Genomic DNA, 13,918 nt, shown 5'->3' with positions numbered 1-13,918 from the left:
CATAGGAAATAAAGATGGCCCAGGCACGATTTTCAAATAAAAATTAAAATTGTCCACAAACACTGTTGAACCACTTTGTGAAATAAAAAATAACATATTTTTCTCTTTCTTGATATGTTGCTGAAGTATTGGATGTAGGTACCTACAAATGGTTGCTTTATATATGATTTTTCTTCTGCAATTATTTTTTATTTATTTGATAATAATCTCATAATCGGGGTATTTTTAAGATAATAAATACAAGTTTTACACAAATGCAGGAGTATTTTATTCAATATATATATATTACTTGTTTAATTCAGCACTACATGTGGATTTGAGAGTATACCACAGAAAAATGCACAAGTCAAAAACATGAATAATAACACCCTTTTTAGGGGCTTCATTTATGTACCATTATCAAAATGTACATACCGCAAGCAAGGACCATATAAAAATATATATTAATAAATACAGAGACCAGCTCTGTAAATACTTTTACCTCTGACCCTATTATAAAGCCACATAGCCTAATTTCGGCTCTGCCGTTGACTTTTTGTTGTGACCTTGCAACAGGGGTCATACAGTTTAGTGTCGGCTCTGCCCTTGACTTTATCTGTGACCCTGTGGTCTTATATAGCTATATTGCTGAAAGAACTTGTGACCTTATAAAAAGAGGTCATGCATCTAATGTAAATCCCTTATAAGGAAGAAAATGTGTATATAGAAAACCATATCAAGGGAAAGTGATATCATGCCTTACTGGGTGTGAGGGAATAGGGGATCGATCTAGAACAATCTTAAAACTGGCAAGTCTATTGTAAAACAACTGAGACACAGTTTAACACTCATGAAGATAACTTTGTCTTAAAGATCATCCTAAAGAGTCAATAATGTAGGTGAACTAAGGGAGCCAGGACTTTGGTCCCCGCTGCTATTGCTGCTGCTACTGAGCCTGCGATGGGCAGAAGAGCAAGACTCTTGAGGTCCAGGGTAAGTGAAGACCAGAGTTGGCGTAAAGGGTGTGATTGATGGTGTCTTCATCAAGGTAGGCGTGTGAAGAGCTTCTGGTTCAAGAACAGTGTCGCTAAGCTCTATTCTGGGAAGATTGACCTTAGGACCTCGAGCTGGTTCTTCATGTGGCTCCTCCTTGAAGAGCTTAGAAGAATTCATCCGCTGGTTAGGCTGATGGGAACAGGGCACCTTGCAGATTGGCTGGTGGGCATCAAGAATCAGTTCCAGCTTGTCTTTCTGTTTCTGCAGTTCAGCTATCTCCTTCTGCAGAGTTGACTTCTCCTCTTCAAGTTTATCTGTCTCCTAAAAATGGGAAAAATGTGGCTGAGTCTGATTCCAAAATGTATTTCAAAGTGTCCTACTTCTTCTGACCTTCCTTCCATTAATACAGTAGTCTCATATCCCGAAAACCCACATTCCAGAATACATATCCCATCCCGGTATCTCTAACTCAGGTTCCACATCCCCCTTCCCAATTCCCTTTACTTACTGCCTGCAGATAATCTGTCAGCTCCTTACGGCGGTTCCTGCACTTTGCAGCAGCAATTTTATTCCTTTCTCTTCGCACTCTTCTCCTTTCTTCTTCTTCTAGAGACACCTGTGGAGAAGAACATACCAGAAAGTCAATAAAGCATAGAAGTAAGTACTATATTCATGTCCTATAACATTGTTGTATAGCAATAAAACCTTTTTGTAGTTGTGATACTGTATTCAAGTGAATTTGAGTAAGACACTGGCACTATGACTTCCCATACTACACCCTTACTATGTACATAGGTCATGGTTCATTAATGAACACTGGAATGGATGATGTCGGCTTTGTCAATGAATGGAGGGACTGGCAGTGTGTGTGACCCAGTGAGTCAGTCATTAATGTTTATCCTGCTCCAAGTTGTGGTTTGGCACTCATGTCCTGACTCCTTTTCCTCCTGACTCACCCACTTTGTCTATGAGTCGTCCATCAACTGTTTCCTCCGACATGTGCAGCAATTCTAACTTCAAGTACAAATTTATTAACTCTTTCAATGCACAGTAAACCCCTCACACATAAGCTACATTTCTTCTAAGCTAAGGTGTGCCCATAATAGGGCACAGATCATACAATTAATAATCACAACGCAGCCTAACAAATACATGATTTTTAATACCTACATGATCACTGTGTCTTCTCCGTCCCATGCTGAGGACTCCCCCCATGCTCCTGATGACACCATGACGAGGACTATGGTAGGGTGGTAAGGTCAAAGGTCTGACACTTGGTTGGACCATCCAGTTAAGGTCTTGATTTGATGTTACTGCATTTATTGTGGGGATGAAAGGACTGGAAGATGTGTGTGGGGGGTATTTCTGCAAAAGAAAATGATAAAATTAAATGGATTGCTTATAGTCAATATGTAAATGATGAAGATAAAGCTGTGCTGCAGAAAACAGGAAGACTGTGGTGGAAAGCATCACAATATGTTAAGAGTTAATGTAAGTTTGGATATGTGTGGCTCTAATAGCCTTTATACCTCAGGCTCTGTAAGATTATGAACCAGTGTGAATATAAGTACTGTAGTGCCCATACTAACAATAGGAAAATCAGCTGTGTAATTGGTGCTACAATTTGAGTATAGAGAAATCATTTATATTATGTTGCTTAGACAGGATAGCTATACTGCACATTAATCACTGCCTGTACTATAAATGCATACATACTGTATAGCATACCTCCCAACATGACCCATTCCAGGAGGGATAAAATGCTCTGTTCCTAGACTTCCCACTTCATTTCTTATTGCCATCACCTGTGCTGAACTAGTTACTTGATAAGAAAGGTGTTTCACCACAGATGATGGCAATCATAAATTAAGTGGGAATCCCAGGAGCACAGCATTTTGTCCCTCCTGGAATGGGTCATATTGGGAGGTATGTATATTGTATTATTCAGTCTTTTAGCTTAATTATGAATTTTGGAAACACCTGAACTACAGTAGCTATACAAGCAAAGACCTTGACCAGAGAGCTAAGTGCCAGGATCCCCCATATATGTGACCAAACTGGCCAGGCAGCACCACTACTTCTTATGTCAGGCCGTGCGCATTGCCTGACCACATTTACCAACATGCTACCGAGTTATATATGACCATTATCATTCACTGTTATGGGGGTATACATGTGCACATCATCAGTATTATAATATGTGCTCCAAACACATTAGCACGAGTGCAGAGTATTCATTATATATATATAGATATATATATATATATATATATATATATATAGATATATATATAGATAGATATATATATATATATATATCTATCCTACAGATAGATTGATTTTATTAACATGACGGGGCCAAACAAAGTGGCCAATGCAGAGTAACACACGAGTCGGTCGCATTTCCATTGCCATCCCTTGCACAGAGATAAATGTGGATCTTCGCACGGGAGTGGTATTTATCGGTGCACCTGCACAGCCCCAATCTGTACAGTCCCTATCTGCACACTTGGTGAAATAGCCATAAACATAATGAATGCACACTTACACCAGCACTATCCTTTGTGCAAGAGATAGACAATTCAGACAGATATTTGTGTAATAGCAAAGAACAAGAAATGATCCAAGAGATAAAAACGTAGGTGCTTTATATGGTGGTCCTTCTAGCAGCAGCTGCTACAAATAGGGAGTAGTCACTTCCCAAAGAAACAAAAAGAAAAGCCTGTATAAACACACTGGTAGCAGCGCTGATGTATTAAATATCTGAGAAAAAGCTGTCTGCTTTATAATTCAAATGTTTTTAATATATAAACAAGGTTAAAATGAGACAATGGTAAGTCACATAAAAAATAATGGTATTGCATTCAAAAATGGACCCACAAATTCTGACAAACATTAAAAAGGCTTCCCTATTTCAGAATTGGGCTGATAGTTCCGGACCTTACATATACAAAAGTCTGTGATTCAAAGAGGAAAAGGTTTGTAGAAGATTACCACAGTTTATGACTGCTGGAGGGCTGTTTCAGAGCTATGTCCCAACGGTGCCTTGCTGGACAACCCTCACTAGGTGTATGGTGCTCCAGATGTTATTTGGGTCTCACAGGATTGCAAAGTTCATCGGTCCTTAGGGAAATTTGTTTTTTTTCCAAGTCAGTCCAATGGTGGTCCAAGCAACACAGGAAGGATGGTGGGTGGGTGGGATCACCTGGCGCGTTTTACTGCAGCCGACTGGTAGCTTTATTAGATTTGTGTAATGACAACTCTGCATTACCTGCAATTTCACCTACATGCCATATAAAGATGCAACTGTATGCTACCCCGAGTCACCCAAAGATATGCATGCTTGACTAAGAAGTAAGCATGGTGCAATACAACCACATGTTTTATCTGCAAAACGGATTTGTGTTTGGACTTCAGTGACTGTATGTTGAGATATATGAAGGGATGATGTTTCTGAGAGCTTAGTAAGCAAGGGGGAGTAATTAAAAGAACTGGAGACGTGGTAAGCCAGTGTGAGGACTTATAGGTTGGTGAGACAGGAGGGGACCAGCGAGAGGAGAAGCAGTCTTGCTGCAACACTCAGGAAGGACTGAAGCTGGGATAGATGGATAAAGACAATGCCAGAAAGAAGGAAGGTGCAATAGTTAATATTGTAGATGATAAGATAGATAGATAGATTAGATAGATAGATAGATAGATCGATCTAAGGTACATGAGATATTTTCCCAAATGAACAGCAAACTTCTTTCATCTGTAAAGTTGGGCAGACATAGGGGTCAATCCTATTACCAACAAAAAGTGTGAATAGCTATTGCAGCTGTGTGTAAACACATGGCAATGGCACCGCAAATCTCCCTCCTTGCTGCCCGATCTCTACCCGAAATCACAGATTTTTGTATGCAGTCCTGTGGCAAACAGCCGTTGTAATTTCATTGCATCGTTGGTAACGTGATTGACCCCATAGAGTGGTCACAGGAGAGCCGGATCCCTTTCCACCAAAAACCGAGGTCGGACCTGGGTAATTGAACACTGTTTCAAGCCGTGTCACAGAGGCTTGAACCCTGGCCCTCATTCCGAGTTGTTCGCTCGCTAGCTGCTTTTAGTAGCCGTGCAAACGCTAAGCCACCTCTCTCTGGGAGTGTATCTTAGCAGAAGTGCGAACGAAAGGAACGCAGCGCTGCTACAAAAAAAGATTGTGCAGTTTTTGAGCAGCACGAGACCTACTCCTAGCTTGCGATCACTTCAGACTGTTTAGTTCCTGTTTTGACGTCACGAAAACGCCCTGCATTCGGCCAGCCACGCCTGCGTTTCCCCAGGCACTCCTGTGTTTGTATCTGACACGCCTGCGTTTTTCCACACACTCCCCGAAAACGGTCAGTTACCTCCCAGAAACACCCACTTCCTGTCAATCACTCTGCGGCCAGCAGTGCGATTGAAAAGCGCCGCTAGACCTTGTGTGAAGCTGCATCAGCTGTTGTGAAAGTACGTCGCGCGTGCGCATTGCGCCGCATACGCATGCGCAGAATTGCAGTTTTTTTTCCGGATCGCTGCACAGCGACTGAAAACAGCTACCGAACAACTCGGAATGACCACCCCTGTCCACATCGCAGGCGGGACCAGAGTTATTGCCGGCTCTTTGGTGGTACTTGGAGATTACATCATCTCCAAGCGCAGGTGATCCTGCTCTCTGTATTATTTTGTGTGACTTGGGTCGGATGACCTGAGTCACACCATTCACACAGCAGGCAACCCGGGTTGGTGCCAGTGTCAGATTCTTGGGTAAAGAGACCCGGGTCATTTTGATTGGGTTGCCACGGCCATAATCCGGGTTATAAATTTGGTAGAAAAGGAGATATTAGACACAGCCCTCCACAGTGCGCTCAGCTACTCAATACATATGCATGAATCTCTCACGTCACTGGGAGATGTCATACTGCAGGGTACTGTGCGATCTTCATATCATTAGATTCATTATTATTCACGTGCTGATAATACTTTGTAGTGCATTCATTTCAGTACACAGAAACTCAGCATCCTCATCCAGCTCACTAGTCACACTTTCTGGGAAAAGGAAACTTCATTCCAAAGCTGCTAAGAAGATAAACTGAGTGATGTCACCAACTCCTTCCTCTTATATGATACAATATAATCCAGATGCATATAGTACATATCTACTTAGGTAACTTGCATCAGCCTTATTCTTCTATAAGAGTTTAGTAGCATATATATAGACAGAAGTTAATCCTCAAAACTTTATTTATTAAGATACATAGGTTAAAGGATATTAATGAAAGACCATGAAATCTTGCTGTGCTGCCCAGGGGCGGATTTAGGGGGTGAACATTCATGTTGTGCCTAGGGGCACCCTCACCCCTAAATCCGCCGCTGGGTAGCACAGCAAGATTTCATGGTCTTTCAGAGTGGTGAGTAATATCTCTGTGTGTTAATTTACTCTTTAACATACAGTATGTACGTGTACGGTACTGAACACATTTAGGACATTCTGTACAAAATTGTGTTATCGTCATCAACAGCCTCAGAAGCAGCTATGAGTCAGATACACACCTTCTAGCACAAGACCCTTGTCACTATTACCCTCTCACAGGAAAATGAGCAGAGATGAGGAACAGACATGTGTGAGAATAAGGTGCACATTTACATATACATGACCAGAACAGCTGCAATTTGAGCAAGAAAATAAATCTAATTCTCTCCAGATTATAGAAGGTGCACAAGAATTATCCTCTGATAGTCTATGGGAAGCAGGACATAGAAACCAGATTGATCATTCATTTATCATACGTGTCTATGACAATGTGGTTCCATAACAGAATCTCTAATAGCTTTCATTAGTGTCTCCTCCAATAAAATCATCCTCTTTTGACAAATGACATCTGATACAAAACCTAAAGAATCAAAGTGTCAACTCTTTAATAGAGCCCAGAATACACTGATCAGTGCTGACCACCAAGTCTCCTGCCTGACCAGTACAAGAGGAAGGATGAACTAGGACCTTTAGTTTTATAGAACATACAGATAAGCCTCATGATGATGTAATGCAGTGCAAGAATGTATACTCATTAGCCTTAGGGTCTGTCCACGTGTTTATGCTTTACACAAGTTCATAAACAACCATGTAGTGTACTCACAATCAGAATACTTCTATTCCTATAGTACATACTACTTTACTGTATATTATAAGAAAATAGATAATCAGTATAATTATTGTGTTGTGACGTTATGATAATTTTAGTAATACACACCATGATTATATATTGCCAGTAAGCTGATACTAGGAATAGGCTATTAGTGCACCGGTACTAGGCATCACTATAACGTGCATCACTTTTTTAATATGTAGATGACTCATTATAACGTGCAGCTAAATCATTTTCAGTATGATCACAATCATTACACAATCTATAAATGTTCTGCTATAACAGTATAGCTACAAAATGAGATAATTTTTCATTTCTTAAACTATAACATAAATATCAATATAAAATTACTAATCTTTCAGTCAGCTACTTCCTACAATATCGCTGTCACTAGTATACGTACATTACACTGTATTTTGGCTTAGCATACATCTGTAGTTTATATAGCATGTATATAGTTATGTATGTACTGTAGACGCATTTATAACGCAATACACGCCTATAAAAGCAAACACATGGAGCAAGGACATGCCTTATCCGTCAGTAATAAAATATCGTTTAATGGATAGAGCTATATTAAAGGACTCACTTGCTGATTATCCTCAGGAGGTAATGATCTGACACTGTGACCCATGCCAAACACTTGCGCCGTTCCTGGGTTACTAGGGCTGTGACTGCCTCTGCTGCACCCTAAATCTTGCTGAGGGTAAGTCCCGGAAAAGTCTCTGTACATGGTCTGGAAGCTCGGTCCTCCTCTGTCCCAGTCACACTGACTCACAGATCTACGGTGCCTGATTTTTATCAATGGGGACTCCGGCACTGCACCATTTCAAAACTGATAGGGGGAACTAAAATGAACGTACATGGTAATATTTTTGTTATACTGTAAATGGCAGCCTTTCTGTATGGAGTCCAGGGCTAAAGAACAATTCAAATTGAAAATTAGACTATAGAAAAGAACTAAATTGCAATCTTGATTGTACTAACGTTAAAACAAAGTAACCCCCCCCCCCCCCGTTAGAGCGTCCAGTTGGTACGGTCTCGGGATTACCCAACGTGATGACGTAGATGCCCTTATAAGGCATACTTCCTCAGCGAAAGGAAAGCCCTTTGCTAGAAGCGACTGTTCTAAACCTGCTATTTCCAGAGTGGAACGGAAACTATAGGTAAAATTATATAACTACACGGAGACACCGAGACACAAATACTTCTGGGAAATGATGCTTGTTTATATGTTACAGGTTCCTATTTATTCTAAAGAACATTTTACCATCCCAGTCACCTTTTCTCAGAGTGTATGGGAAATAGTTGATAATCTTTTCATGGGTATAAAGGTATATTCAGTTTATCTGAAAAGCTTCATTTCCCTTAATGAGCATTATTTCCTGTATTATTACAAGGAATGTGTATTACCAATTGTTATTAACCACTTAACGGGCTTAAAAAATTTCCAAAAATGTCCCCAAAATGTAAAACTTCTTTTTAACTATGAAAATACACAAATTATAGCTATTTAAACCTGATTCAACATTTTTTGTTGTAACAAAAGTACAAAATCAAAATTTATGTGATCATTAAAAACAATCAACAATTTTGAGGGCATTTTTGAAAATAAAATTAATTTTATAGTTTAAACTTTTTATACTATATTATCTTTACAATATTTACACACACACACACACACACACACACACACACACACACTCACACACACACACACACACACACACACACACACACACACACACACGTTATATAAATATTCAGAGGCGCATTAAGAGAGAAGGGGGCCCATGTGCAGTCTCCGTCTGGGCCCCCTCCTGTCTAGCTGGCAGCTCAGTGGACTCTGAGCACTACGGTCACTAGGAGACCCTAACGCTGTACCAGAGTCTAGTGCACGTGTGCAGGTCTCTGGGGAAATGGCGCTGTGTCCAGTTATTCTACAGTGCATACTCGAAACACCAGGAGAATGGCCACCGTTTCCAGTTATTTCTACAGCTGCTGCCATCGACATGGGGCTCCGGAGGGGTAAGTACTCAGAAAATGGGTGCAGGTTGTGCTGTGTGGGCCTCTGCACACCTTGCACCCATTATTGATACGCAACTGTGTGTATATATATATATATATATATATATATATCAGAGCCAGATTTCCACACAATATATATGAGCCCATGGGTTCATGTGGGCATTATACACAGGTGCAGCAGTATGTACTGTTGGAAATTTGGTGAGTTTTGATCAGAGATATGTGTAAAGGATAGGTAGGGAAGACACTGTCTCACCTGTCTTAGAAGAGGTGGTCATAGGAAGTAGCAACCCAAAATGAGTACAGGTTATCTCATGTAAAAGACGATGCACTCACCAGGCTTGTAGATTAGCAATAAAGTTTTATTTCAGATAAACCATAGTAAAATCTAAGTTTCTGCCCTAACCTGGACATCTGTCCTGACGAAGGTTCAGGTAAGGACGAAACGTATATTTTATGATTTTTTTTCTGAAATAAAACTTTGCTGCTAATCCACAAGCCTGTTAAGTGCAATCCTATATATACTGCTGAAAGTGATCTCGTCTCCTCAATGCGCACTGCAAACACCATTGGCTCCCATTGTGTGGGAGACGGGAAAGACCCAGAAGAGGAGAACTGGTCGCTGGGAACGGCGTAAGTATGGAATCCAGGAGATGGGCAGGACAGGTAGAGGGGCGTGGCGGGATGTTACTGCGGTGACAGAGCCTAGACAGCGTGGGTAGATGGGGCCAGACCGAGTGGACGGTGGGATGGGGGGTAATGCCTGGGATGGGATTGCTGCGGTAAGGCCTGGGAGAGGTGCTGCTGAGTGGGGGTGACAGTGGACTTCTCAATCACTGTGGCCAGCAGAGAATGGGACACTGGGGGCAGAGTCACAGATACCGTAAGCCACAGCTTTTCTGCAGCAGCAGGTTGTCAATGTCTTTGAACTGACTGATCACTGGCCAGCAGTCATTGGGACAAATTGGGGATGGAGCTGCAGACTAGGAGGTCCTTCTGAGATTGAAAGCTGCTGGAAGAACGTCTTCAGGCAGTGGCAGTGGGTGTTTCTGACTGGTCACCCCTGTTGGCTTCTCAAACATCGGGATCCTGGCATTGGTATTACGGCCGCCGGGATCCCGTGCACTGGCAAAACATACTGATCCCATGGCACAGATATATATATATATATATATATATATATATATATTTATATTAATGCACACATAACAGCTAGACAAGAATTATACTTCTCTTTGTTAAACTGATTTATTAATTTAAGAGTCCTAAAATTCAGCTGTGCAATATATTATATTCCTACTTGACAGGTACAAGGGTGATTAATCCTCTTTCTAGGTGAGCTGCAGTTGTCAATCCCTGTATTTGTCAGCAAGGTAGGCAGAATGTTTCTTCCCCAGAATACCTTGGACACTCAGTGGTTTATTTGACCAAGTGAACCACTCCCAATCTCTCCAGCTTTGGGACATCAGCCATAAACTGTTTAACATACTAAGCAGCACTGTGTCCAATACACCTAAAGTATATTTTTGAAATACCAACTCTTCCTCAGTAAATTAAGGTTGGCCATCGGTACCAAACCCATCGATGGGTGTTTTAGCTGGAACCATCGATGGTTAGAAAATAAGAGTTATGGTAGACTTATCATGGTTAACTCTCTTTCTGTGAGATACACTGGGTTCCACAGGAAATACATCGGGGTATAGAGAGGATTTTGATCCAGAGGCACCAACAGGCTAAAGCTTTAGGCTGTCCCAGGATGCATTGGGGCCTCCTCTGTAACCCCGCCTCCAGGCACTGTGAGCTCAGTTTCGTTAACCAGTCCAGTGTAGGAGCAGGTAAGGGAGAAGGCAGTTGTTAGTCACATAGAACCACATTCTCATGACAGGAAAAGGGACCAGCGGCAAATGCCATACAAACCCATAGAAGCTAGGTGCGTCAGGGTGGGCGCCCTGTGGAACCCAGTGTACCTTGCAGAAAGAGAGTTAACCATGTGATAAAGCTAAATATTTATCTTATATAAAACCCTTTATGAGGTCTAAGAACACTGTACGCTATTCACGTATGGAGTACCGTAAGGGTACGCTCGTTGCGTAGCAATCGCTTAGCCGTAGTCGAGACGCTCAAGCGTCACGTTCGCTCACGGCCAAGAGATCACAGGCAGGCACGCTATTGGCTGCCGTCTATCGTAATGATTCGCTATAGCGTAGCGGACGCTCGGGACCACGAGGAGATCACCAGCGGCGCTGACGCTCACAATGTTAAACCTTTATATCTAAACCGTAAACAGTATATTATGCAGTAAAACCTTAGTGTAGTGATAGAGTGTAAATGCAACACAGTATAACCTTATTAACTCGAATGCTGTTCGAGCGTCACCGACGCTCTGAGAATACTTAACACTATAAGAAATACACAGATATCGTGCTTAGGGTCTAACGCCTTATATATATATTATGAATGTTATACTTGCAAAAGAATTAATACAATACAAGTCATACACTACAATATAACATAGACTACCTAACCAGATAACTACACAGGAAATACAATACAATACAATTACGTTTTAAGGGAAAATAAGTGAGAAAGAGGAGAAGAGAGAGAGAGAGAAATGGCCCACAATAACAGTAAGAACAATATGGTTGCGGAGAAACACTTACGCACAAGGGGAAACGATCGCATGCGCCTCTGGACATCCAGCTCCCGATTTTCAGCAATGATAACCGTTGAAGAGTGAGCTGGATGTGATCGGCTTGTCTATTTATGCCCCACACACAATACAATTCAATGGTCCCTACAATCTCATTGTTCATTGGACACAGGAATTCGGCTTTGCACTATAACAAAAGGTCATAGGTTGATTCATACAGGTGGGCTGTGACGATTTCCAACAGCTCAGGTGGGAGGGAAACTGGGTTTCCCGCCGCATGGCTAAGTAAGAGCAAATAATAGTAAATGGACATAAACTTCTTATGTCCATAACTATTCGCACGAGCGATTAATCCGCTCCAAACCAACACCGGAATATTGCTAATTAAATACTCTTCCGATGGGTACTAAACACCACTGTATGACTCCTGTTAGACCCTTCGTACAATACAAAGAGGGATCTCTCTGTCCAGGAACATGCTATATTAACTAAACTTTCAGAATCTATCAAAGGGACCATGATCTACAAAATACATTATATCGTGAAAATATGTAACGATTGAGTCGCACGCTACGATCACATAAACTCTACCGTAAATACGCATACCGTGCGCTTGCGGGTGCCCGCGACTGTGAGTATGCGCACGCACGGGAGAGCGTACGCATGCGCAGTGCGGACGTGTATGAGGTGCAAATATGGCAGTGTGTATAGAGATATTTTTCTGACTTTGACAGTCCACCCTTTGGCAGTCACCAATAACTGCCACTTCCTAAAACATTTCAAAAAGAGAAAAATATATGTCAGGGGTTAATACATTTCCATGGTTGGGTAAGGGAGGAGAGAGGAGAAGGTGTGAAGAGGGTATGACCTAGTGAGATAGCAGAAGCATGTGTGTATGAATCCATGTTTGGGGGTCATGTATCATCGTGCCGTACATGTTTTAAATCAAGCTTCGAGGTATTGCGAAGTATACATTTGAATTCCTTCTTATCCCGTGGTACGGGTCTGTGGATGGGCTGTCAAACTTTACCGAGCTCTTTTCGGATTTTGGATGTAACAAAATGGGGAGCACATTTTAGTTGATGATACATGAATGGGGGAGATATGTGATTGCTGATATCTGTGCCTGTATTCCCTATCGACTATGTGTGTCATTACCTGAGGGTTGTAAAAATGAAGATAAAGAACACTTATGGTAAATGCAGTGGTATTCTATGTCAGGTAAATGAACATTTGTCGGTTGAAGTCTTGTTCGGTGTCTGTTGAATGCAGTCTTCTTTGTGCTTTTGCCCATAAGGTGCGAGCAAAAGCTTTGTCAATGTCCATAGATTTACAAAAGTGTTGGGCTAGCGTAATTTTAAAATTTCTAGGGAAACTGGGGATCTATGGCAAAGTTCATCAAAAATCTGTGTATCGGGTTGTCAAAACTTCTTCTTTAATCCATCTGTTGTCTGTATATCGGCTCATCAAATTCCTCGTCCAAGTGGGTCTTTTTACCTTGGAGGAAACGGAAAAACAGGTGAAAGAAACGGACCGTAGAAATCGCATTTTCATCACATCATTGTTTCTACATTTGGGTCATAAATCAAATCCATTGGAATTACAGTTTCCTCACTCCTTAAACTCATCACCCTGGTACTTTGTTTACACTTCGTTAAAGCCTGACCGCATCTAAATATCAAGCCAATCGTTATGATAACACCTAAGATACATAGGAGAAACTTCCCAACATCCATTATGACTCCTTGAGCCCAGTCTCCTAAACCAGAGAACCAATTTCGCGGGTTCAACCATGACACCCAACCAGTCAGCTCATTTCCTACAGCAGCAAGAGTGAGATTGTGTCTCCTGCGAAATTCCCACTTCAGTTGGAGAATATCGTCCATCTTTTGGTCTATGACCTCGACCGGGTCCTCGGTGCTATTCGTAATATATGTGCAACATTTCACGCCGTATTGTGTTGCCAGTGTGACACAATATCCGCCTGTCACTGCTGTGAGGTAATTAAGAACCATTCTATGCTGTACCAGTTCTGTTTTATAAGCTTGAAGTTCTCTTCCAGTATACCCAAACGTGTCATCATACATTTCAGTGATATTATCTAACA

The 13,918-nt window shown here is 41.5% G+C and overlaps 1 protein-coding gene across 2 annotated transcripts in view; it reads right to left on the bottom strand.

The window, feature by feature from the left end:
• Positions 1-244: 244 nt before the first annotated feature.
• FOSL1 (FOS like 1, AP-1 transcription factor subunit) overlaps positions 245-13,918 on the bottom strand; it is a 52,428-nt gene continuing 38,754 nt past the window's right edge. For both annotated transcript variants that reach the window (XM_063946164.1, XM_063946165.1), the window contains exons 3-6: positions 7,723-7,981; positions 2,146-2,340; positions 1,484-1,591; positions 245-1,296 (exon numbers count right to left, since the gene is read on the bottom strand). In XM_063946164.1, the coding sequence (XP_063802234.1) occupies positions 859-1,296; positions 1,484-1,591; positions 2,146-2,340; positions 7,723-7,866 (885 nt within the window). In that variant the 5' untranslated portion in view covers positions 7,867-7,981 and the 3' untranslated portion in view covers positions 245-858. The remainder of the gene's footprint in view (positions 1,297-1,483; positions 1,592-2,145; positions 2,341-7,722; positions 7,982-13,918) is intronic.

This window comes from Pseudophryne corroboree, chromosome 11 (genome assembly GCF_028390025.1).
Source record: "Pseudophryne corroboree isolate aPseCor3 chromosome 11, aPseCor3.hap2, whole genome shotgun sequence".
In the NCBI taxonomy this organism is placed as follows: Eukaryota; Metazoa; Chordata; class Amphibia; order Anura; family Myobatrachidae; genus Pseudophryne; species Pseudophryne corroboree.
This window is presented reverse-complemented; position numbering and strand designations above follow the sequence as displayed.